General features: G+C 43.0%; 1 protein-coding gene across 1 annotated transcript in view; it reads right to left on the reverse strand.

Annotated features, from left to right (window-relative positions):
* Positions 1–26,925, reverse strand: part of MAEA (macrophage erythroblast attacher, E3 ubiquitin ligase) — a 168,856-nt gene that overhangs the window by 114,791 nt on the left and 27,140 nt on the right. The window contains exon 2 of the mRNA XM_082247533.1: positions 18,046–18,228. Coding sequence (XP_082103659.1) covers positions 18,046–18,228 — 183 coding nt within the window. The remainder of the gene's footprint in view (positions 1–18,045; positions 18,229–26,925) is intronic.

A 26,925-nucleotide genomic window follows, 5' to 3' on the forward strand; every position in this document is an offset into this window, starting at 1 on the left:
CTTGCAAACCTGCATCACTGACGCCTGATGACGGAAGGCCCAGGAGGCACTAAGTGCCCGAGTAGAGTGTGCCTTAACAGGGAAAAGAGGAACCTGACCCTTAATGGAATAAGCCCGAGTCACTGTCTGTCTGATCCCTCTGGAAATGGTCACAGCAGAAGCAGCCAACCCTTTGCGAGGTCCATCCGTGAGGACAAATAGTGACTCTGACTTCCTAAAAGTTGCCAGGTACACCCCGACTGCTGAACCACATCCAGGGAAGGCAAGGCAATTTCCTTAGGATGCTGAGGCCCGGAACACAGGGAAGGCAACACAATGTCTTCATTCAAATGAAAATCAGAGACGACCTTTGGAAGGAACAACGAACATGGACAAAGAACTACCTTATCCCTGTGAACCAACAGGTAAGGTGTGTACGCCAAGACAGCGTTGGCAGCTTCGACACCCTGCACGCAGAAGTAATAGCCATCAAAAAGGCCACCTTCTGGGACAGCGTAAGCAGGGGAACCTCCCAAATATTTCAAAAGGTGGCTTCTGGAGAACTGACAACACCTAATTGAGATCCCACGGCGGCAATGGAGACCGCACTGGAGGAGCCAAGTGTCAAACTCCCTGAGTAAAGGTACGCACCAAGGAATGTGTGTCCAATGGATGTTGAAAAAGAACTGCCAAGGCCGAAACCTGGCCCTTGATGGTACTCAAGGCCAGGGGCTGCTCAACCTCCCATTGGAGGAAAGCCGAGATCCTAACCACCGAAAAGGAATGAGGGTGAACCCCAAGAGACTGACAACATGCAATGTAAAGCCCCGTACACACGTACCGATGGTCGGCTTACAAATGTTCCTCTTTTCTCCCCGGGATGTCGGTGTCTGCTGAAAAGTGCAAAGACAGCACAAGGACAGCACAAGAATTTTGTCCGCCGACTGCAGAAGTGATGTCATGTAATGGTTAACTTTCCCTGTGTTTTCTATTTTCTGAGCATGCCCAGTCTTGCAAATCTGCGGTCTGTCGGCCGAATTGTGTACTGACAGGCGAACAATCGTCCGTTCTGGTGTCGGCATACAAATATTTTCATGTTTGCACGAAAGACTTTTGTCCGCGGATTGTGCGCAGACATCTGTCGGAGGCACCATACTAACACGCGTACAATCGGCAGATCCTTCGTCCACCGACGTTTGTATGCCGACGATCGGTACGTGTGTACGGGCCTTTAGTCTACCAAGTGCGATGATAATTCTTCCTAGAGGTAGATTTCCTAAGAGTGTAGGAATCACCAATTCAGACAAACCTCTATGCTTCAGCACCTGGCTTTCAACAGCCAAGCCGTTAAAGCCAGCGAATGTAAAGCATAATGGAAGATTGGCCCTTGGGCCAGCAGATCTTCCCTGAGAGGAAGTCTCCAAGGAGCATCGGTGACCAGCCATACCAGATCCGTGTACCAAAACTGGCAAGGCCAGTCTAGAGCCACTAGAATGACCGGAATCCCTTCTTCCTCAATCCTGGGCAGGAGTCTCGGCAGAAATTTGAGAGGAGGAAAGGCATAAATCAGACGATACCAACTCCAAGGAGCCACTAAGGCGTCTGTGGCATCAGCTAGAGGATCCCATGACCGTGCTACAAACCTCTGTACTTTCCTGTTGAGACGAGAGGCCAACGGATTCACCTCAGGAGTACTCTACTGGAGACACAGCTGATGAAACACCTCCAGATGAAGTGACCATTCCCCCTGGTCAAACGCCTGTCTACTGAGGTAACCCACTTGCCAATTTTTCAACCCTGGAATGTACACAGCAGAGAGGGCTGGAACTAAACGTTATGCCCACCATAGAATACCGGCTACTTCCCGAGGCGCCAAGGCACTTCTTGCGCCCCTTTGGTGATTGACAAAAGCCACGGCCGTTGCATTGCCCGACTGAATTTGTACCGGACACCCCTAAAGACGAATTGTCCAATGATCCAGACAAAGTCTGATGACTCAGAAATCCAGTACAGTGATCGGTAGCCTGGACTCTTCCGGAGTCCAGGCCGCCTGAGCACAATTTGTGCCGAGGACACCTCCCCACCCGGACAGGCTGGCATCTGTGTTGACGACCATCCAGTACAGGGGAAGAGAAGATTTTTGGTGACAAAGTGCTGGGGAATGAAGCCACCAAACCAGGGACCCTCTCGTACTCTGGCTCAACAGGATCAGATTGTCTAGAGAATGAGGATTTTTATTCCATTTTACCAGGATCTCTTCTTGATCATGTGTGGAACTGAGCAAACGGAACCGCCTTGAAGGTAGACACCATCAGGCCCAGCAACCGCAAGTCTGAAGAGATGACCATCTGCTGGACAGCAGAAGCTGAATTGCCTCCTGCAATTTCTGAAGTCAGAACTAGATAGCCCATACTGGTGGATGGAACCAGAGCAGACTTCTGAAGATTCAGAATCCAACCAAACTCCCTCAGAGTTCACAGCTCCAAGTTGTCTAGAAGAGAAGTCTGACACTCTGCTTGCAAAAGCAGATCGTCCAGGTACCCCAGTATCGCAATCCCCCGCTGACGCAACAATGCTTGCACCGGGGCAAAGATTTGTGATGACCAGCGGAGTGGAGGCAAGACCAAATGGTAACGCCACAAACTGATAATGCTCCTCGCCCACAGCAAATCAGAGGCCCGACACATATTGGGATGTAAAGGTAGGCGTCCTTGATGTCGATGGAAGCGAGGAAATCCCCCTGGTGTGGGGACACTACTACCGTGTGCACGGACTCAATTTGGAACTTTTGTACCCGCACAAAGCAGTTTAGCGCCTTCGGGTCTAGAATTGGATGTACCTTGCCTTCCTTCCAGGGAACTGTAAACAGGTTTGAGTAAAAACCTTAAAAACGTTCCGATGTCCGAAACGGAACAATCACCCCATGAAGTAACAAGTCTTGCACTGCCCCTAAACGATCTGGGGACAAGCACAGGTTGAAAGGAAATAATCTTTCTGGAGGATAAGATCAAAAGTCGATCTTGTACCCAGAGCAAATTACTTTGTGGACCCACCTGTCCAGTATCAGGGAGGTCCACGGATCAAAAAACCAGCAAAGACGTCCCCCCACCCTAGACACTGGTGAAAGCGCCCCTTCATGCAGAGGAAACCTTGTCCGCAGGTCTGGCAGAACTCGCTCTCGACTTGCCAGACCAGGTCCTCTTAGAACCCCTGGCGGAGGTTCTGAAGCGCTTAGAGCCCTTGTCTTGAGACCCTGAGGGACAAAAAGGCTGCTTGTGAGCTGACCTGTCTGCGACGCGGCTCCTTACCCTTGGAAGCCTGTGGAAGAAGAGTACTCTTTCCCCCTGTGAGACCTTTGATGATGTCATCCAAGGAAGCTCCAAAACAGGCGATCCCCCACAAATGGAAGATCGGATTAGGCCTTCTTAGAAGCCTGGTCAGCAGAACAGCATTTCAGCCAGACAAGACGCCGCAGGACCACTGCTGAGACAGACAGTCTAGAAATCAAGGGAGCCACATCCAAAGAGGCGTCACAGACAAACTGTAGCCCTTTGACCAACTGATCCTCCAGTTCTGCAAAGGCAAGGGGGAGTTGTTCCACTGCCAGGTCCCAGTTCTTGGTAAGGTCACTGTTGTGCCATATTTTCTCCACTTGATGACCGTCTTCCCTAGACGATCTAATGCCTTGGACATTCTTTTGTACCCTTCTCCTGACTGATACCTTTTAACAGTGAGATCCCTCTAATGCTTTGGAAGCTCTCTGCGTACCATGGGTTTGCTGTAGGATGCGACTAAGAAAATGTCAGGAAAGATCTACTAGAAGAGCTGAACTTTATTTGGGGTTAATCAGAGGCACTTTAATTGATGGCAGGTGTGTACTAACTCCTATTTAACATGAGTTTGAGCGTGATTGCTGTATTCTGAACACAGCTACATCCCCCCAGTTATAAGAGGGTGTGCACGCTTATGCAACCACATTATTTTAGTTTTTTAGTTTTTCAGTTTTACTTACCCCCCTAAAAGATTTTAGTTTGTTGTTCAACTGAGTTGTACAGTTATTAGATCACATTAAAGGTGGAAAAAGTTCTAAAATTATTTATCTTTGGTCTCAATTTTTTCCATCACAGAAACCTGACATTATAACAGGGGTGTGTAGACTTTTTATATCCACTGTACATGCACACAGGGTTTCTCTCTGGAAACAAGTATTTTTCTGTACTTGCAGAGAATATTCTTAGCCTGCAAAAAAAAAAAAAAAATGGAAGGCAGCCACCGCATACAAGGACTAGAAAGCTGCAATATTCCATTTTTCTTCTTGGGTTAGATTAAATTTTAATTTTAAAAATGTCAGCATAACGCAATATCACGTTTTTATCCAGATAGAACGTTCCTACATAACCTTTAACTTTGGCTCTAATTATTTTCAAATTCTCTGCAAAGCCATACTTATAGTTGGGCTTCAGCACTCTTAATGCTGGAGAAAGACTGATTTTAATAGGTGTCATTTCAGGATCCACGGGTTAGGTAATTATTTATGATTTCTGCTAAAAAATCTAACCCCCTGGGTTTTTCTGAAGGATTGGTCAAAGTATAAGATTTCCCTGCTGGAGAAAATTAGAACTGTGAAAATTACAGTACTTTTCAAATTATTATTATTTTTTTTAATTATGTCCCTTTTTCAAATAAACTAGAAAACATATGCAAAAAGGGTGTGTAATTCTCACGCTGTCTAATGATTGTACCCACCTAAAACCTTTAATGCTGCAGGTACTATTAATGGTAACCACACAATCCAGATCAATATAACGGGGGGAGTAGTACCGCGCTTTAAAAAGGTACCTTTAAAGCGCGGTACTCCCCCCCCGTTATATAGAAAACATACGACTGACTGATAATAAATTTCAAATACGGTAGCCAAATGTCATCTGTATTAAAACAACCTTGGTGGTTTAAGCCTTCCGAGAAGAAGATATTACAGGAAGACTCCCCTGATTATGTTAAAATGGAAACCCCGAGAATAGATCACAGGTTGTCTTTGAAGAAACACTGGCTGAGTCTTACTCATTAAATATGTTATGCTGGTAACAGAGATGGGTAAATAAAGTACGTTCTGTCATTCTAATTTAAATTTAGTCTCTGTAACAAAAATACAATCCGTGTCAATACTCTGAACAACATCTATATTTAAAGTATAACTAAAGGAAAACCTTTTTTTTCTTTTTTAGGATTGGATAACATGAAGAGAGATTATAAAACTTGTCAGTTTTTATTGCGATCTGTGCCCTTGTTAGGGTGAGTCACCCTCTCTGCCATTATCATTGAAAATGAAAAGAAATCCTACATTTTGGGTTGTGCCCAGAAAAGTAATAGATAGGAAACCTTCTAATGGGAACACGAGTTCCCGTTCGAAGACCTCCCCAAGAAATTCCCTTTATTTGCAGGGATTTCCTCTCCTTTCCTGTTTAGCTATGGGACAGGAAGTGAAGGGAAATCTCCGCAATGTGACACAGATAGTAAATATAAGGCTACATTCACACCTGAGCGTAGCGTTTTCGCGCGTTTTTTTAACCGCGATTTTACCGCGATTTTTGTGCAGGCGTTTTTAGATTGAATAGAGACCAATGGAAAACGCCTGTAATCTGCCCAAAAAGTAGCTTTTTTGAGCATTGGGCGTTTTGCTCACAGCGTCAAAACGCTCAGATGTGAACAGGGGCCATTGAAATGAATAGGATTTGTCTTGCTGGGCGTTTTGAGAGCTGATCCTAGAGCAGAAAAACTCCCCAAAAACACCCCAAAACGCCTACATGTGAACGGAGCCTTAAAAAAGAAAATCTGACAAAGTTTTTCCTATAGTTCTGCTTTAAAAAAAGTTCATCTTTGTAAAAAAAAAAAAAAAAATATTAATAAAAAAAAAACACAATGCACATATTTTTGCAGGTAAAGAAATGTTACATAGTTAGTCAGGTTGAAAAAAGACACAAGTCCATCTGGCTCAACCAATAAAAAAAGAAAAAAACAGTAAAATAAAACCCAACCATACAATCCCATGTACACAATCCTATACCTGCAGTTGATACAGAGGAAGGCGAAAAAAAAAACCCCAGCAAAGCATGATCCAATTTGCTACAGCAGGGGAAAAAATTCCTTCCTGATCCCCCGAGAGGCAATCGGATATTCCTCTTCCTCCTTGCATTTATCTTTTTTTTTTTTTTACTAGGAGCCTGGAAAGCATTGCACCCACAATCAGCAGCTCACGGGTGCCATGCAGGACTCCTGCAGACTTGTCAGTGTATGGGTCTATTTGTACCTTGTATGGGTCAGGCAGTTAAATACTGACAGGAAGAGACAATGAACTACCTAGACCAGGGTTTCTCAACCAGGGTTCTGTGGAACCCTAGGATTCCTCCTGAGGTTGCTAGGGGTTCCTTGAGCAATGGGCAATTTCTGTTTCCAATGACACCATTGTTCCTTTTGGCTATCTGTAAGGGGGTAATTCTTCCCAATGATGACAAGAGTGAGGAGCATTCTTCCCACTGACTGTCACACTAATGTGTCATGAGTTGTAGATTTTTAATTTTTAGCAGGGGTTCCCTGAGATCAGAAATTTATGTCAAGGGTTCTTCTGTGTTGAAAAGGTTGAGAAAGGCTGACCTAGAGTGTTCAACACCCTGGTAGTTCATTGAGAAGTACAATCTGACAGCCGCAAAGGCTGTCGGTAGTTGTAGTTCTCCCATTCACAGAATAACAGTGAGTTTGGGGGGAAGATCCCCAGCTTGCTGTCACTAGAGGCAGTGGATCTGGGAGAGACTGCAGGAATGGGAATATGTTACATGGTCCACCCTATAAACGGGTGGAACATAGAACATATTTCCAAAGGTGAACTTATCCTCTAAAAACTAGTCATTCTAGAGCTTTACTTTCCTGCCCCGAGTTCAACTTTAAAGTGATATTAAACACTCCTTTTAAGCATTTTCAGCAATTGCTTTAATCACTTACTGAATATGCAGCTGCTTTATATTTCTAATCCTTGCCAATGTCTCAGTTTAAGCTGGCACCATGACTGCTGGCCCAGGTTACCAGTTTCAGGGTGGCTCCTTTTATGTTTGCAGCCTCATATGGAGCCACCCTTGCATGCAGGGAGTTGTGTCTCCCTATACTGTGAGTGTGTGCATCAATAGAATTACACAGCCCCATATCCCAGGATGGCAAGGCACTCCCCTGCAACTCCCTCCTCCTCTTCATGCCCAAGTTTGCAGATTGACTCCGGACTACGCGGTCCATAGTTAACTCTCTCCTGTGAGAACTGGAAATTTAAGGAAGCATCAATGAGACAGTAGGAGCCAGCAGCATTAACAGTTAAAAACTGCAAGTGCTGTGGTATACATATTAAGAATTTTTTTTTTTTTTTTTTTGCATTAGAAACACATGGAAAGTAGACTATATGGGTTCCAATGGCATAGTTCACACCAGTGCAGAGTGTTCCAGTGCTTTTCAGTTATAGAAAAAAAAAAACAAAGTACAACATGCTGCTTTTTCCTGCACAGAACTGTACTAGGTCGCACTAAATTAATCAAAAAATGCACCAGACCGCAGTACAGTGAAAAAAACAGGAAAAAAGAAAAAAAGCATCTGGAATGCATTTGGATATGCGTCAAAAATGCATAAAAAAATCATTAAAATCTACCATACAGAAATGCATCCAGAACGGATCTGGAACACATTATTTTGCTGTGAACGGGCACTGAGGGTTTAGTACTACTTTAAAGTGTTTGCAGGATCAAGAAGTTGGTCCACTTTATTAAACACATTGTCAGTAAATTTACAGACTGACAAAGTTGTGCGGCCTACACCAATATCCAATGAAATTTAGAACTACAGAGGCGAGTGTCAAACTATAAAGCACACTTTGTTGCTGGCTTTACACACACACACACACACACACACACATATATATAAATATACATACATACATACATAAATACATATAGGGCCTAACTGTATTGGCTAGCAACTGGATCAGAGCAACTTCAAAACTGTAGCTCAAATTGCTGAAAAAGATCATGCTGGTTTCCACAGAAAGGTGTCAGAACACAGTGAATTGCAGTGTGTTGCACAGCATACCTTCAGAGGTCTACTGGAGTCCATGCCTCAATGGGTCAGGGCTGTTTTGGTGGCAAAAGATGGAACTACTGAATATTAGGTGGGTGGTCATAATGTTATGGCTGATTGGTTTACACACACGTAAAATAAAAAGTTAAAAGCTATTCACACAAAGATTTACCTTTTTTGGGGCGTGGCTTGGCATGCAGCATGGATGGCAGCATACTGAGGGAGCTCCGACAGACTCACGGCTCTAGTGCATGATCCCGGCACCTCTCAGACTCGAGTATGGGCAGACAGAATCACCATACACCCCACATCTGTACCCACCGTTCACTGGCTGCTACTTCTTCCCGCAACATACCATATCTGTTAAAGCCACAACAACCGGCCCGCAGCAGCATGGTCGGAAGCAAGATGACGCAGTCCCGGCAGCTAGATGAATTCAGTACTGAATTCAATTCAGATGAATTCACTGCTACTCACGCACTCCACTTCATAGAGATGAACAGGCATCTAGAAGACTTAGACAATCGAGGCATGCTCAACAACATCCGAGTTAGAGGGATCCCTGAATCCGTTGAAACTGACCAAATTATCCCAGCTCTCCAGAGAGTATTCAATAGCCTGTTAGAGAGACCTGAAGAAATGGAGATTGAATTTGTAAGAGCTCATAGAGCCCTAAGAACAAGATGCCCTGATACTGCTCCTCCACGTGACACAATATGCTGCCTACAAAACTTTGCACTAAAAGACATCCTTCGGAAAGCCCGTCGTAATGACCAAATAATCTTCAAACGGAGAGACTATAATGTTATTCCAGGACTTATCTCAAATTACGCTAAAGAATCGCAGAGCTTTACACCCCTTGCTGGACAAGCTGAAAAGGAATTAAAATATACCTGACGCTTTCCATTCACCTTATGCGCAACATACAATGGTAGACAACACCTCCTATGCTTCCCAAGCGAATTACCAGACTTTTGCGATGCACTACAACTTGGCCAAGTAGAACTGCTTGATTGGTACTAAGAATTTCTATTGTCACTATTGGAAAGAAGGCCACAATGCTCTCCATTCACCTCTCCTGGCAAAAGATATACCAAAAAGATGAAGCATTCCCACCCAGAGGGCTCAACTGCTGGAGAACCGATCTCCAGACCACAGTCCTCAAGAGGCCACGGCGACACCTGAGTACCTGAGTACAACCTGTAACATCAGCAACTATCCAATCTGTAGCTCCCCTTTTTTTATTTATTTTTTTTTTTTAAAAAAAAGGACTTCCTTCCTTCCATTTTAAATTAATGTCGTAGTTATCTGGTTTACGTTACTTTTAGGTGTGTCTGAAGAGGCCAATAATCCAGCTGATTTATAATTATCCAGTTACACTCATATGCTGCACTTGGTCAACTCCAGACAAATGAAGAAAGGAATATAGACATGTAGGGGAAGCAGAAAGGAAAAAAGGGGGGGAAAACCTGATTGGCTCTGATCCCTCTGTGACCATCTGGTTCCCACTCAGGCGGTAGGAAGGATTAGACTGGAATTAAACATAGAAACATAGAAACATAGAATGTGTCGGCAGATAAGAACCATTTGGCCCATCTAGTCTGCCCAATATATCTGAATCCTATGAATAGTCCCTGGCCCTATCTTATATGAAGGATAGCCTTATGCCTATCCCATGCATGCTTAAACTCCTTCACTGTATTTGCAGCTACCACTTCTGCAGGGAGGTTATTCCATGCATCCACTACTCTCTCAGTAAAGTAATACTTCCTCATATTACTTTTAAACCTTTGCCCCTCTAATTTAAAACTGTGTCCTCTTGTGGTAGTTTTTCTTCTTTTAAATATGCTCTCCTCCTTTACCGAGTTGATTCCCTTTATGTATTTAAAAGTTTCTATCATATCCCCTCTGTCTCTTCTTTCTTCCAAGCTATACATGTTAAGGTCCTTTAACTTTTCCTGGTAAGTTTTTTCCTGCAATCCATGTACTAGTTTAGTAGCTCTTCTCTGAACTCGCTCTAGAGTATCTATATCCTTCTGGAGATATGGCCTCCAGTACTGCGCACAATACTCCAAGTGAGGTCTCACCAGTGTTCTGTACAGCGGCATAAGCACTTCTCTCTTTCTACTGCTTATACCTCTCCCTATACATCCAAGCATTCTGCTGGCATTTCATGCTGCTCTATTACATTGTCTTCCCACCTTTAAGTCTTCTGAAATAATTACTCCTAAATCCCTTTTCTCAGATACTGAGGTCAGGACTGTGTCAAATATTCTATATTCTGCCCTTGGGTTTTTACGCCCCAGGTGCATTATCTTGCACTTATCCACATTAAATTTCAGTTGCCAGAGTTCTGACCATTCTTCTAGTTTTCCTAAATCCTTTTCCATTTGGCGTTTCCCTCCAGGAACATCAACCCTGTTACATATCTTTGTGTCATCAGCAAAAAGACAAACCTTACCATCGAGACCTTTTGCAATATCACTTATGAAGATATTAAACAAAATTGGTCCCAGTACAGATCCCTTGAGGTACCCCACTGGTAACATGACCTTGTTCTGAATGTTCTCCATTGACTACAACCCTCTGTTGTCTGTCACTCAGCCACTGCCTAATCCACTCAACAATATGGGAGTCCATGCTCAATGACTACAGTTTATTGATAAGTCTTCTATGTGGGACAGTGTCAAAAGCCTTACTAAAATCTAGATATGCAATGTCTACTGCACCTCCACTGTCTATTATTTTAGTCACCCAGTCAAAAAAATCTATAAGATTTGTTTGACATGATCTCCCTGAAGTAAACCCCAATTGAGATCCTACAGTCTATCCTCACCTCACGGGTGTCATTCGGATGGTTGTAGAGAGGCCAGGGTCAATACAGTATCTCACAAAAGTGAGTACACCCCCTCACATTTTTTAAAATACTTTATCTTTTCGTGTGACAACACTGGAGAAATGACACTTTGCTACAATGTAAATTAGTTAGTGTACAGCTTGTATAACAGTGTAAATTTGCTGTCCCCTCAAAATAACTCAACACACAGCTATTAAATGTCTAATCCACAGGCAACAAAAGGGAGTACACCCCCAAGTTGAAATGTCCAAATTGAGCCCAATGTGTCAATATTTTGTGTGGCCACCATTACTTTCCAGCACTGCCTTAACCCTCTTGGTCATGGAGTTCACCAGAGCTTCACAGGTTGCCACTGGAGTCCTCTTCCACTCCTCCATGATGACATCACAGAGCTGGTGGATGTTAGAGACCTTGTGCTCCTCCACCTTCCGTTTGAGGATGCCCCACAGATGCTCAATAGGGTTTAGGTCTGAAGACATGCTTGGCCAGTCCATCACCTTTACCCTCAGCTTCTTTAGCAAGGCAGCGGTCATCTTGGAGGTGTGTTATCATGTTGGCCAAGTCTCAGAAGGGAGGGGATCATGCTCTGCTTCAGTATGTCACTGTACATGTTGGCATTCATGGTTCCCTCAATAAACTGTAGCTCCCCAGTGCCGGACCATGACACTCCCACCACAATGCTTGACTGTAGGCAAGACACACTTGTCTTTGTACTCTTCACCTGGTTGCCGCCACATGCTTGGTACCATCTGAACTAATACGTTTATCTTGGTCTCATCAGATCACAGGACATGGTTCCAGTAATCTATGTCCTTAGTCTTCAGAAAACTGTTTGCGGGCTTTCTTGTGCATCATCTTTAAAAGAGGCTTCCTTCTGGGATGACAGCCATGCAGACCAATTTGATGCAGTGTGCGGAGTATAGTCTGAGCACTGGCAGGCTGACCCCCCACCCCTTTAACCCCTGCAGCAATGCTGGCAGCCCTCATACATCTATTTCCCCAAAGACAACCTCTGGATAGGATGCTGAGCACATGTACTCAAATTCTTTGGTCGACCATGGCGAGGCCTGTTCTGAGTGGAACCTGTCCTTTTTAACCACTGTATGGTCTTGGCCACCATGCTGCAGCTCAGTTTCAGGGTCTTGGCAGTCATTTTATAGGCTAGGCCATCTTTATGTAGAGCAACAATTCTTTTTTCAGATCCTCCGGGAGTTTTTTGCAACGAGGTGCCATGTTGAACTTCTAGTAACCAGTATGAGGGAGTGAGAGCGATAACACCAAATTTAACACACCTGCTCCCCATTCACACCTGAGACCTTGTAACACTAACGAGTGACATGACACCGGGGAGGGAAAATGGCTAATTGGGACTAATTTGGACATGTCCACTTAGGGGTGTACTCACTTTTGTTGCCAGCGGTTTAGGCATTAATGGCTGTGTGAGGAGTTATTTTGAGGGGACAGCAACTTTACACTGTTATACAAGCTGTACACTCACTACTTTACATTGTAGCAAAGTGTAATTTTTTCAGTGTTGTCACATGAAAAGCTATAATAAAATATTTACACAAATGTGAGGGGTGTACTCACTTTTGTGAGATACTGTATACCAGCTATTATTTTGATTGTTTAGGGCTAGGAGTTGTTAATGACCTTTTAAGTGAGTTACTTGTTACTATTATCGTTACTTTAGTGCATTACACCTTCGTAAGAAGAATTCAATAAAGGTAGGCCACATTTTGTCTTCCTTCAGTGGACACACTTTAAAACACATCATTCCCCCTAAACTGACCAACTCCTTTTACATAAGGGCTTTTCATTCCACCAATAATTCGTCAAAATCAAAAGGGGTTTCGATACTGATCAGCAGGGAAGCCTCCTTTGAACTGACAGAACAATTGACGGACCCTGAAGGTAGGTTCTTATTTATCAAAGGATTATACAAAGAAACATTAATAACACTGGCCAATGTCTATTTTTCAAACTCTTCTTATATTACCCTTTGTAACCGTGTTATCAAGGAACTATCAGGTTTAGCATCAGGTTGTATCATTTTGGGAGGGGACTTCAATTATCCCCCTGGATCCCGACCTTGACACTTCAAATGGCAAAACTTGTGTGACATATAAAATTCTTAAGAGAATCAAGTCACTTCTACAATCCTTGCATCTCATAGATGCATGGCACTTCCTTCACCCTGAAGATAGGGATTACACCATTTTTTCTACTCCACACAATGGATACTCATGTATCGATTATCTTTTTATTACCCAAAGAGACGTACCAACAATTGCAGAAGCCCACATTGGCATACAGTCCATATCGGATCATGCCTCTATATCTTTAACCATAGACTTGACTACAAACTCCCCTAAATCTAAGAGCCCATTCACATTAGCGCGACTTGTCAGGCGACTTGTGATCCTGATAAGTCACGCTCGGTCGCTGTCCATTGATTAGCACAGGACCCGTTCCAATAGGAGCGACACAAGTCGCTCCGACTTAGAAAAAGGGTCCTGTACTACTTTGGGGCGACCTGGAGGCGACTTGCATAGACTTCCATTATGTGAAGTCTCTGCAAGTCGCACCGAAGTCGCGGTGCACGCGACTTCACAGGTCGCCCCCCAAAGTCATGTCGCGCTAGTCTGAATGGGCTCCAATACTTCAAAACTAAACTCTTCTTTACTAACAAATCCTACCTTACTCCCCAAAATATCAGATCTCCTTCTTTAAAGAAAATGAAACATCAGACAGTGATCCCTTGATGGTCTGGGAAGCACACAAATGTACTATTAGAGGTGAACTGATTAAATTGGGGACCCAATGTAAAGAGAAAAATAAATTAAAATACTTAAAAAAAAAATCGACAAAATCTCCAAATCAGAACTTTTACATAAACATTCCTTGACTATCCAACATGCAGAAGATTTACTAACGGTTAGGAAGAATCTCCAGCAGATACTAGAAACTAAGGCGAAATGCATACTTTTTTCCCGGAAAAAAATCTATTATGAGTCTGGAGATAAAGCTGGTAAATTTTTAGCTAGAGCGACCACAAGGCTAACCATAATATCATGGGAATTAAAAACCAAGAGGGGAAGTTGGACATTACATCAGATAAAATAGCTGACCACTTTCACGCATATTACATACAAAAAACGGTATAACCTCCCAAAACAACACAAACAAGCAAACCTAATCGGTGACAGAATTAACATTATTTAGGATTATTTATCTAAAAGCACCCTTCCCACACTAAACAAAGCAGAAACTATCAATCTACAAAGACCCATTGAACCGAATGAAGTCAGTCAGGCTACCGAAGAGTTAAAACCTGGAAAGAGCCAAGGCCCAGATGGCTTCACATCCATTTACTACAAGACTTTGTTGTCAGTTCTTACATACCCTCTCAGGAAAGCCCTGAATACATTGTCAAAACATCAAACAGTCCCTCCTGATTTTTTAGCCGCATTTATTAAATTCCCAAACCAAAGATCCACCAGAATGTAAAAACTATAGGTCTATTTCTCTCCTAAACCTTGATGCGAAGCTATTGGCTAAAAACTTTGCCATAAGATTGCGACCCCTACTACATCACATAATAGGCCCTGAACAAGCTGGCTTTATGCCAGGCAGAGAAGCCAAAATAATGTCACCAAATCTCTCAATTTAATCCACATGGCTCAAGCACGAAAGATCGAGGGCTTGCTCTTGTCTATGGATGCAGAGAAAGCCTTCAATCGAGTAGCCTGGGACTACATGTTGGAAACTTGCAAATATATTGGACTGGGATCGCATATGGTGGCTTGGATATCGGCCCTTTAGGGTCCTTTCACACGGGCGTTCAGTTTTTTTCCTCTGATCAGTGACTTTTTTTTTTTTGCGGACACGGATGACACATTGGAGTGTCCGTTACGTATGTCCGTTTATCATCCGATCCGTTTGCGGATGATAAACGGACATAATGTATGTCTATGTAAAGATGGATGTCAGCAGATGAAACCACTGACATCCGTTTTTGCGTCCGTTCCGTTTTTTAAACAGAAGAACAAATAGGGTTCTCTTCTGTTCAAAAAAAACAGAACTGAACGGAACTGATGCAAAACGGTTGTCAGCGGATGGTCATCCGCTGACATCCGTATTTATATAGACATACATTATGTCCGTTTATCATCCGCAAACGGATGGGATGAAAAACGGACATGTGGAACGCCCGTGTGAAAGAGGCCTCCTAATAATCCATCAGCAAAATTAACGGCAACCTTTCAGAGAAAAAGTCATCATCACAAATGGAACTAGACAAGGATGCCCGCTCCCCCCCTTCTATTTATCCTATCTTCTGTACCATTCATCAGAAGAATAAATGCTGAGAGTTCAATTCATGGTTTTCAAGCAATAAACAGAGATATTAAAATAGAAGCTTATGCCGACGATTTATTATTTTTTCTGATTAACCCACATATAACAATTCCCAATTTAATTCAAACATTTGCAACTTACAGATATGTTTCTAACTTTAAGATAAATTATTCAAAATCGGAGGCGATGAATATCTCTCTCCCTGGCACAGTTTATGAAAAGACCCAAGATAACTGTTCCTTTAAGTGAGATTCTTCACTTAAATATCTGGGGATATGGGTGACACCCACCTTGCCATCATTATTCCATCGCAATTTTCTACCATTCTTTAAAAACATTGAGCAAGATTTAGAGACTTGGCATACCAAACATTTGTTATGGTTTGGCAGGGCAGCCATTCTCCTAATGACTGTTCTCCCGAAGTTACCCTGATTCGTACACTACCTATTAAAATTCCTATGTCCTTCTTTAACTCCTCGCAGTCAATACAACGCAAATTTATCTGGGCCCACAAGATCACTAGAATCAAATTCTCATTGTTGACTAGACCAAAAGAACTAGGTGGGATGGTACTCCCTGTCTTCAGAAATTACTATTATGCATCACACATTGCAAGAGTTATTGACTGGCACTGTCACAGTGACTCAAAAGACAGGGTCGCCCTCGAGTCTGGTATGAGCCCAATTCCTAAGGTTCTTGCCCAGTGACTGCGGCCCAGTTACCCACAGTCACTTAAACACCACCCCCTAATTGGGACCACCCTAACAATCTTTCACAACCTAACTAGGTTCAAGACCATCTCAACAAACCTGAGCCCCCTCACCCCCTTGAGGGAAAACCTCTATTTCCATCCTGGTTTTAACAACCCATACCTTAAGACACCTAATTCAATAAACCCTCCTCTAGCAAAGAATGTTTTTTCAGATGGCCATATAAAAAAGCTTGAAACGTTGGTACTAGACCTGAACACCCTGCGACTAAACTTCTGGACTTATAGACAGATACATAACTATATCACATATCATAGACCGCTCTAGGTAAAGTAACTTCACAAGAGGTCTTTTTGAAATGGAGTCGGTCTGCCTTCAGGGAAATGCACTAGAAAAGACCACATCATTCTCATACTCCTGGATACAAAAAGCCTCAGTCTCCACCTCAGATGGCTTCAAGGTGAGTTGGTCAAAAGACCTAAGTTTTGAAATCACTGATAAACAATGGGAAAAGGCATGCCTTCTAGCACATAAATGCTCCTTGAGCATGAAAACACAAGAGACGGCATACAAATTACTCACTCAGTGGTACGCTACACCCGTTAAAAATTAACAAATGGTACCCAGACACCCCAGACACATATGCTGGCGGTGTCAGACCGACAAAGGGGTCACTCCATATTTGGTGGCAGTGTCATGCATTGTCCTCATATTGGACCAAGGTCAAAAGATACCATTTATCAAATCACGGAAACAAAATGGAAATTAGACGCAGCGTGTTGCCTGCTTCATATCTCTTATTTTCCAAATAAAAAATACCAATATTCTCTAATCGAGGCATTTCCTTAATGTAGCCAAGTCAACTATACCGATTTTGTGGGAAATTGACCAAAGCACCATCTATACAAGAGTGGCTACATAGAGTGTCTCTGATCTGTGAAATTAAAGAAACCTTGGCCCAAGCAACTGACAAGGTCGAACGTTTCCACAAAACTCGGACCCCCTGGTTTACGTTCCGATACTCAAGTACATATACTTCCCTCCTATCACATACTCCTAGAAAACAGACTCCTTTTCACTTCATGTAGCCATAAGGTATCCCATCCAAAGACCTAAGCAGCGGATGAATCAAACAAATGCACAAATTGCTCTAATCATATGATCACTTATTGAAGGATAATGACTATTATTTGGTCACCTCTATTCTCTTCCCCTTAATCTATTCCTCTCATGTAACCTTTCCCTCTCCTCTTCTTCTCTTCCAAACGATTAAATCGCTTTCATTTAAGTTACCTATAATATACATTACGATGGTATATGTTTAGGGTGTTTGAAATTTGATAAGACTAACAAGTTTAAAATCTTAACCTACATTCAGTTTATCCAGTCACAACCATACTACCTTAACACCTGACCCATCGATATGTACCAGATAATTTTTACTTAGGGCCCTTTCACACAGGTGCTCCGTATGTCCGCAAATCATCCTATTTTTTTTGCAGATGATTTGCGGACATAATGTAAGTCAATGGCATTGCGGATGTCAGCGGAATACCATCCGCTGACATCCGATTTTCTTCCTTTCAGTTCTGTTCCGTTTTTTGGAACGGAACAGAACCCTATTTTTACTCCGTTCAAAAAACAGAAAGGAAGCAAAATCGGATGTCAGCGGTGTCATCCGCTGACATCCGCAATGTCCATAGACTTACATTATGTCCGTATATCATCCGCAAACGGATGGGATGATATGCGGACATACGGAGCGGATGACACAAGTGTCATCCGCTCCGTGAAAAAAAAAAAAAAAAAAAGTCCCGCAGCGGAGCAAAAAACCGGAGTGGCCGTGTGAAAGAGGCCTTAGGAATGTATTGGTTTACCTTGTATGTCACTGACTACTTTATCTTTACTTGTTACTATGTTTATTCTTACCATATTTTTATTCCATTTAAGGAATATGTAACCTTTTTCATAACCTTAAATAAACACATTGAATGTAAAAAAAAAAGAAAAAAAAAAGGAAGAAAGATTTACCTTTCTCTTTAGGACACTCAGTTTCTCCACCACCCCGTCCAGCAGGCTAACTACAGAGTCTACAGCAGGGCAGCTGCCCAAAGTCTTCTCCAGTTCCGCCACAACCATAGTTACGTGGCTTGTCTCTCGGTCAATGTTCTTCTGTGCCGCCCGGAAGCGCTTGTTTAGCGTCTCATAGGGTACCTGGAAAATAAAACATGTCAAACCGTATTAAAAGGCAAGTCCTCAAGTTCTCATGCCTTGGCCCTCATGGTGGCAGCATAAAGATATACTGTTAATAAGTAATATTTCTGCCCATTTTAGTTACACATTTTTGGAGAGAAGTGAAAAGAATATAATGCTGTACTGGACAGATCTAATGGCACTTTTCCACTGCAAGTACCGGCTCGGCCCTGCTTGGCCCGGTTTGCTTTTCCACTGCTGGTACCGCATGGTACGGTGTTGGAACGGTTCGGTACGGTACGGTATGGTTTGCTTTTCCACTGTTTATAGTACTGATAAGTAGTGGGCAGGATTACTCTGTGGTTGCACCGCCTCTACTGCCACATAAACAATGACAGTGATGATTATTGACCAATCACTGCCTTGTAGTGAGGACCAATCAGGCTGCATGGGAGGGGTTGTGGAATTTAGTACCGGTACGGTACGCTTGGAACCACAATCGAGTAGGTACTGTTTTTCAGAGCCGTACCGTTCTGTTCCATGCAGTGGAAAAGCGCTGCCGTACCATACCATACCGTACCCAAGCGTTCCTACACCGTACCATGCGGCACCAGCAGTGGAAAAGCAAAAAAGCGAGCCGTACCGTTCGGTTCCATGCAGTGGAAAAGCACCATTAATGTCCAGCGATTCATAGGTATCTAGTGATGGTCTAGATCTACAGTACTGGTGGATTTATCTTATAGTCATAATAAAGTAAAACTATAGGCAAAACTTTTTTCAGATTATTTTGGATAGAGAAAGGGAGGGTCGTAACCCCTTGTAAGGTTTATTTATTTTTATTTTTTCCCACCTGTGTCCCATTGCGGAGATTTCTCTCCACTTTCTGTCCTATAGCCAAACAGGAAGTGGGAGAAAATCTATGGCAAATTAAGGGAATCTATTGGGGACCCCCAGGTCACCAGAACTAGTGTCCTCGTTGGAAGATTTCCCCTCTATTAATTTTCTGGGGACAGCCCAAAATGTGGGATTTTCTTTTACTTTCACTTTCAATGATAATGGTAAACAGGGCAAATAGAGAGGGTGAGTTTCCCTAATGGGGACACAGACAGCATTAAAAATGACAGGTGTTCTAATCCCTCTTCCCTCTATCCAAAACTAAAACAAAAAAAGTTTTGCTGCTCGGTTTATATTGGTGCAATGCGGGAACCCTGAAAATCCACTGCGGGTTCCCGCATCGTACCCGACTACCAGGCAGTTCACACTGTCATATGCAAACCGCTGGGAGTGTCAATACAAAGTTAATGACACCCCCAGATCAGTTTGCATATTGCAGTGCGATCTGTCAATTCGGACAGGAATCGAATCACGTGGGTGATCCGATTCTGGTGCGGACCAAAAAAATAAATAAAAAAGGGTCCTGCCCAAGTTTGGTCCGAATGGCTGAATTTGCATCGCACAGACATTGCGTGTGATTTGCACAGCAAAGCGATGCGAATCACATGCGATGTCTGACATTGCTACAATGTGAACCGGCACTTAGTTATACTTTATGCTTTTGTGAAACCATATAGGACTACAGTTGTCCTATAAAGCTGAAATCCAGGCACACAGATTTTCAATATATTTCTTAATAATCACAAAGTATAAAATTCCACAGCAGTAAACATTGTCTGTGCAGAGGGTAAAACTGTGGGAGGGCCCTAGCAGACTCCACCCACTACACACTGCCTGCAGAAAATTATAGGAAGGGGCGGAGACAAGACCAGTCACCCAGCACAAGGAAAGAGAGCAGCAGTAACCGGTCTTTGTTACAGGAAGTTCCCGCACAGAGGGAAAGTGTCACACTGGATTAATGCACGAATCTGGAGGAAATACAAAAACTATACCAAGATTCAAGTAGGAATACAAATCGATCTTTAAAATAAAATGTTTCCTTGATCCAGCAATCCTCACTCTGCAGCCTGGCATGGCACAGCCTTTCTAGCAAAAACACCCTTGTCAGGTCCTTTTTTTCCCCACATCGATGTTCATTCCTATAGGTAAACTGCAAGCATGGTGGCCTACAGCAATCCCAGCACAGCTTACCTATGGGAATAAATAGGACTGTGGCACATAGAAGTAAATTGGGCGTCACTGTGAAAAGGTCCAGGTGAGCAGCACTCAGGTGTGCTAAGAATTGTTTAAAGTGCTACGTTCTCCTTTTCAGAGAAAATGAAAAAGGTGAATGAACACCCTGCACCCTCCCACCCCCAGACCCTGCTGCATTTACCTCCGTGGGCTACTAGCAGTCAGTGCCCACACAGCCGGTGTAGTGGTCTGGGGGATTTGAAAGCCCCGCTCTTCTTCCCTGTATTTCCTTAGGGCTTCCAGGATGGATCAGAGCAATTCTGTTTGGTCGCTTGCTGACACCTGAACCCAGGCTGAAGTCACAAGCCTGGGTTCATACAGGAGCAGTTGGAGAAATCTCATGCGATTGGCACAGGAATCGCACCACATTCTTGTTCACATCGCAGGCAATTATTTGCAGGGTGAATTCAGCCCATTAATTTTGTACGGGCTCAAACTGCACCACAAAGGATCCGTTTCAGGTATTGGAGAATTTGCACAAGTGCTCCTGCAAATGCTCAGTATTGGCACCGATACCGGTGTCAGTCCAACCCAACCTATAATAGGAAGTGCCTGAACAGCCAACCTTTATGGCAGGATCATCAGGTATTATTTTAATACCTCCCATCCCACCAGAACCCACATTTGAATAGGACTCCACCTGCACATTTTCTTACCCTGCGAAGTAAGATATACTTGTCTAAATGCACCCTCCAGGTCTTCAAACAAAGGAAGCCCCCCAGTTCTTTCGCCAACGCCGTTTCTGGGAGGACTATGAATCCAGCACTGCAGATGTCCCTGTGCCTGCCCCTTGCACTGACACCCCAATAAACATAGTGGCACTGTGCAGCCTAGGCTCACAGTCTACTATTTCACAGGAAAGGCACTCACATGTAACAACGCGCCAGTGCCACAGGCCGATCGCCTCCATGCCCTGCTGTAATAATGCAGTAAAGGAGCCTCCATCAAGTATTGAGTGCATACTATACTGTACATGGACACACTTTTCAGTAAGCCGACATTTCTGTATTAAAAATCCTTTTTTTTTTTTATTTGTCCTATGTAATATAAAAATTTTCTGAGATACTGAATCTGGGTTTACACTAGCTGTAAGCCAGAATCATCAACGTTAAAAGAATGAAATGCTTGAAATATATCAATCTATATAAATTATAGGAGTTTCACTTTTTGAATTAAATTACTGAAATAAATTAACTTTCTAATATAATTCTAATTTTATGAGATGCACCTGTATAACAATTATATATATGCAGCTATGCAATCACATTCGTTTTTTTTTTTGTACAATTCAACTAGGCCTCTCAATCAAAAAGGAAATAAAAATAGGAAGAGGAAGGAAAGAAGCATTGCTCACAATTTACTCAACGCCGCTAAATCGTGCATTGCCCTTTTTCATGGAAGCAAACGTAATCCTCCAAACCTGCCTTAGGGATAATCAAGTCAACTAAATAAAAGATATGGAGGATTTGACTCTGTCTCCAGAACCGAGGCAAAAAAAAAAAAAAAAATGGTATTACTTGTCTGATTACACCACGTCCTCTGAACATGGAGCCTTACACTAAAAAAATCGGGACGTGCCAAACAATGGAGTCTAAAGCCCCGTACACACACGCAGATCGTCGTCATACAAATGTTCGTCTTTTCTCCCCGGGATGTCGGTGTCTGTTGAAAAGTGCAAAGACAGCACAAGGACAGCACAAGAATTTTGTCCGCAGACTTCAGCTGACTGCAGAAGTGATGTCATGTAATGGTTAACTTTCCCTGTGTTTTTTATTTTCTGAGCATGCCCAGTCTTGCAAATCTGCGGTCTGTCGGCTGATTTCTGTACTGACAGGCGAACAATCGTCCGTTCTGGTGTCTGCAGACAAAAATTTTCATGTTTGCAAGAAAGACTTTTGTCCGCGGATTGTGTGCAGACATCTGTCGGAGGCACCATACTAACACGCATACAATCGGCAGATCTTTCGTCCGCCGACGTTTGTATGACGACGATCTGCGTGTGTGTACGGGGCTTTAGGGTCCTTTCACACGGCCGCTCCGTGTGAAAGGTCTGCTGCGGGACTTTTTTTTTTTTTCTTCCACGGAGCGGATGACATTTCTGTCATCCGCTCCGTGTGCCCGCATATCATCCTATCCGTTTGCGGATGATATGCGGACATAATGTAAGTATATGGCACTGCGGATGTCAGCGGATGACACCGCTGACATCCGATTTTCCTTCCTTTCCGTTTTTTACACGGAAGGAAAAATGGGGTTCTGTTCCATTCGTAAAAACGGAACAGAACTGAAAGGAGGAAAATCGGGTGTCAGCGGATGGTATTCCGCTGACACCCGCAGTGCCATTCACTTACATTATGTCCGCAAATCATCCGCAAACGGATGGGATGATTTGCGGACACACGGAGCGGCCGTGTGAAAGGACCCTTACTTTAAGCTCCTGAGGGGGGCTCAATGGGGTAGTTCAGGAGTGGAGAAGAATTCCCCCAATACCCACTAAACCTCTACCACCCAAACCACCCACCTATTTTCACCATGACCCTTCACCTATCGCCCCCTTCCCTTCTTTCCCCTATTTGCCCCAATATCACCCTCTAATATGGTGCCACTACACCCACCAAACCTTAGAGGATACAATTGCCTGACATTCCTAACATCTTGGATTCCCACAATTTCTTAAACTGGAAGATTTTTGTTGACTGTCAGCATTTCGAATGCCACAGACTTGATCTACCTCTGACCCACATATCGCGTAAATGTTGTCGTGTCGGAAAATTTAGTACCCTATATTACTGAAAAACCTGTTTAATAAGGAATTTACAAAAAATAAGAAAAAAACATGAAGGGAAAGGGGGGAGGGAGTGGCCGCAAGTCTCGTGACCTACACTAATGGTCACTAACATTTTTTTATTTTATGCAGACAAATTTTCTTGACTATATGGAGTATATACTTTATTTTAATGAAGAACTTTCTTGGCTATATGGGGTATATACTAGCACCATTTGTGCTGCTTAGTAGTGAAAATCTACACTGCTATGCCTAAGGCAACTTACAATAATGATGAAAAGGAAATTTTTTTTTTTTTATATACAAGCTCTCCTGTACAAGGTGTTTTGGAATCCTGACACATACATGCACTGAATATCATGTATAATCCAACCTTTGTGGTTGGTAAAGCTTATCGAGTCGGGATTTTACCTGATTCACATCTGGAGGTCCTTAACCATTTGAGTATAAGCAGTAAGTTAAGCAGTGTGGAAAATAAAACTCTCTCCATATCATTCTAGGATGTATTCTTTAGGAAAAGTTCATATAGATAAAAAAAAAACAAAAAAGTAGCAGTTGCGCAGGTCTTTCTACACCTTTAATATTGGTATATAGGCGAGTCTCATGCTGGGCTAAACCTTCGAAGATTGTACATCAACAAGAGAGGAAGATGATCACACTAATTGGCGTTGCTGCTCTCCAACAATCTCACAGGGCAATAAATAGGCACTGAAACAGCACAAGAAAGAGAGCACATGACCGCCCTAGTGGAATCCAATTTTTTGATTGAAGTATGAACTTTAAAAGTGTAATGGAGCCCTCAATTGAGCCTGCTAACAGCTGTGAGCCACAAACGCCGGTCTTCGGCGTGCCGATGTTACTGCTCATGTACCCAGTCCAGCCAGTGTCGTGCTCCATAGCCAGAAGACCGTACACAAGAGAGGAGAAGAGGGATGCAGAGACATGTCACTGTGGTCACGTGACTGATGGGACATGTCTCTGTGTCCCTCCGCTCCTCCCTTGTGTGCAGTCTCCTGACTGCGACGCTGGCGGGATCGGGTGCATGTGCAGTAGCATCGGCACGCCGAGGAGTGGCGTTTGTTGCTCACAGCTGTTAAAATATCTCAGCAGTGTCGCCCCCTCACTCACCCTGAATACTCACTTGATCCAGTGCTGTGCCTGTCTGCACTGGCTCTCTCCCTGCATTCACTGGACACAGAGGCAGCAGATAGAGCCATTGGCTCCTACTGCTGTCAATCAAATTGTGTGCAAAAGTGCACACACCGCTCAGGCCAACAGAAGACTCAACACATCACTGTGGGTGCACGCCCCAGCTCACCACCGTAGATAGCAAGTATAACAAGAAAGAACATGGCCAAACACCACAGTTGAAAGAATGCTTGTCAGGGTTCTTTGTCACCAGGTCAGATGGACATATCAGGACAAGGTTGTTCAAGCACGGTATGTTTGTGTGAAACGCGTCAACCTTGTCCTGATATGTCAGTCTGACCTAGTGACAAATGAAGAACCCTGACAAGCATTCTTTCAACTGTGGTGTGCGGCCATGTTATTTCTTGTTATACCAATCAAATCCTGTGAGCAGAGAGTGGCGGGTGGGGCCAAGCCATGCAGTGTTTCTATAGACGCATACAGCCCAGCTCAGGAGTGAGCCCTTAGGTCTTCCACCATAGCAAACAGCTTGATATAGGGGCAGACACAGAAGCAGAGAGTGCCGGCAGGGGACCCCAGAAGAGGAATTTTGGGGCAGTTCTGTGCAATACAATCGCACACAGCAGGTAAGCATAACAGGTTTATTATTTTAGGTTAAAAAAAAAAAAAAGATCCTTTAGAAGCACTTTAAAGACTTTTGCTGAATAAATGTTCAAACAACTGTAATATTGATCCCCATGTGCAGTGGTGATCGAAAGTTTGGGCACCCCAGGTAAAAATTTGTATTAATGTGCATAAAGAAGCCAAGGAAAGATGGAAAAATCTCCAAAAGGCATCAAATTACAGATTAGACATTCTTATAATATGTCAACAAAAGTTAGATTTTATTTCCATCATTTACACTTTCAAAATAACAGAAAACAAAAAAATGGCGTCTGCAAAAGTTTGTACTGCCCCCTTTGGCAAGTATCCCAGCTTGTAAACGCTTTTTGTAGCCAGCCAAGAGTCTTTCAATTCTTGTTTGAGGTATCTTTGCCCATTCTTCCTTACAAAAGTCTTCCAGTTCTTTGAGATTTCTGGGCTGTCTGTCACACACTGTTCTTTTAAGGTCTATCCATAGATTTTCAATTATGTTGAGGTCAGGAGATTGTGAAGGCCATGGAAAAACCTTCAGTTTACGCCTCTTGATTGTAATCCCCCGTGGATTTCGAGGTGTGTTTAGGATCATTATCCAATTGTAGAAGCCATCCTCTCTTTAACTTCAGCTTTTTCACAGATGGCATCAAGTTACCATCCAAAATTTGCTGAAATTTTATTGAATCCATTTTTCCTTCTACTCGTGAGATGTTCCCTGTGCCACTGGCTGTAATACAACCCAAAACCATGATTGATCCACCCCCATGCTTAACAGTTGGACAGAGGTTCTTTTCATTAAATTCTGTGCCCCTTCTTCTCCAAACATACCTTTGCTCATTCCGGCCAAAAAGTTAAATTTTAACCTCATCGGTCCAAAATGCATCAGGCTTGTCTATATGTTCATTTGCAAAGTTCAAACGCTTATTTTTGTGGTGAGGACGTAGAAGAGGATTTCTTCTGATGGACTCTTCCATGAAGACCATATTTGTACCAGTATCTCTTTATAGGGGAATAGTGTACCACAACTCCAGTGTCTGCCAGATCTTTCTGGAGGGATCGTGCAGTCAAACGTGGGTTTTGAATTTTTTTTCTCACAATCCTGCGAGCTGTTCTGTCTGATATTTTTCTTGGTCTTCCAGATCTTGCTTTAACTTCCACTGTTCCTGATGACTGCCATTCCTTAATTACATTCCGAACAGAGGATATTGACATCTGAAAACGCTTTGCTATCTTCTTATAGACTTCTCCAGCTTTGTGAGCGTCAACTATTTTCAGTTTTCTAGACAACTGCTTAGAAGATCCCATGGTGCGAATTGTTGGGGCAAGGTCAGATGAGTCTGGGCATTTAAAACCTTTGAGATTGACGTCACCTGGTCTTCCCAGACGATGATTGAGAACAATCCATGACACTGGCAGGTCTCAGCCTTGCAAAGGGGGCAGTGCATGCTATAAATTCTGCAGGGTGCCCAAACTTTTGCAGACGCCATTTTTTGTTTTCTGTAATTTTGAAAGTGTCAATGATGGAAATAAAATTTAACTTTTGTTGACATATTATAAGAATGTCTAATCTGTAATTTGATGCCTTTTGGAGATTTTTCCATCTTTCCTTGGCTTCTTTATTCACATTAATACAAATTTTTACCTGGGGTGCCCAAACTTTCGATCACCACTGTATGTATATATACAGTATGCAAGCTCTTTTTAGGTTTATTGACCAATATAGGTGATGGCCTTATGTAATGGACTCCCCCTCCTTTATTCAATAAGGTTCATGTGCATTTTTAATAATCTATGCGATTACAATTAAGGTGCTTTATCTAGTCTCTGTTCGTAATTTTTATGAAGACTACTCAGCGTTGGTCACATTATTTATGTGAATAGGTGCACACCTGTTTATGAACTCTCAAACTTTTATTAACCTTTATTAGTCTGTATCCCCGTTGATTCCAAGACTGTTGGCTACACAAGTTAGGCTGCATTTAGACCTGGGCGTTTTGAATCGTGAGCAGGTTTGCCACAAT

Source organism: Pelophylax lessonae (assembly GCF_965119305.1).
Source record: "Pelophylax lessonae genome assembly, chromosome: 1".
NCBI classification, from domain to species: domain Eukaryota; kingdom Metazoa; phylum Chordata; class Amphibia; order Anura; family Ranidae; genus Pelophylax; species Pelophylax lessonae.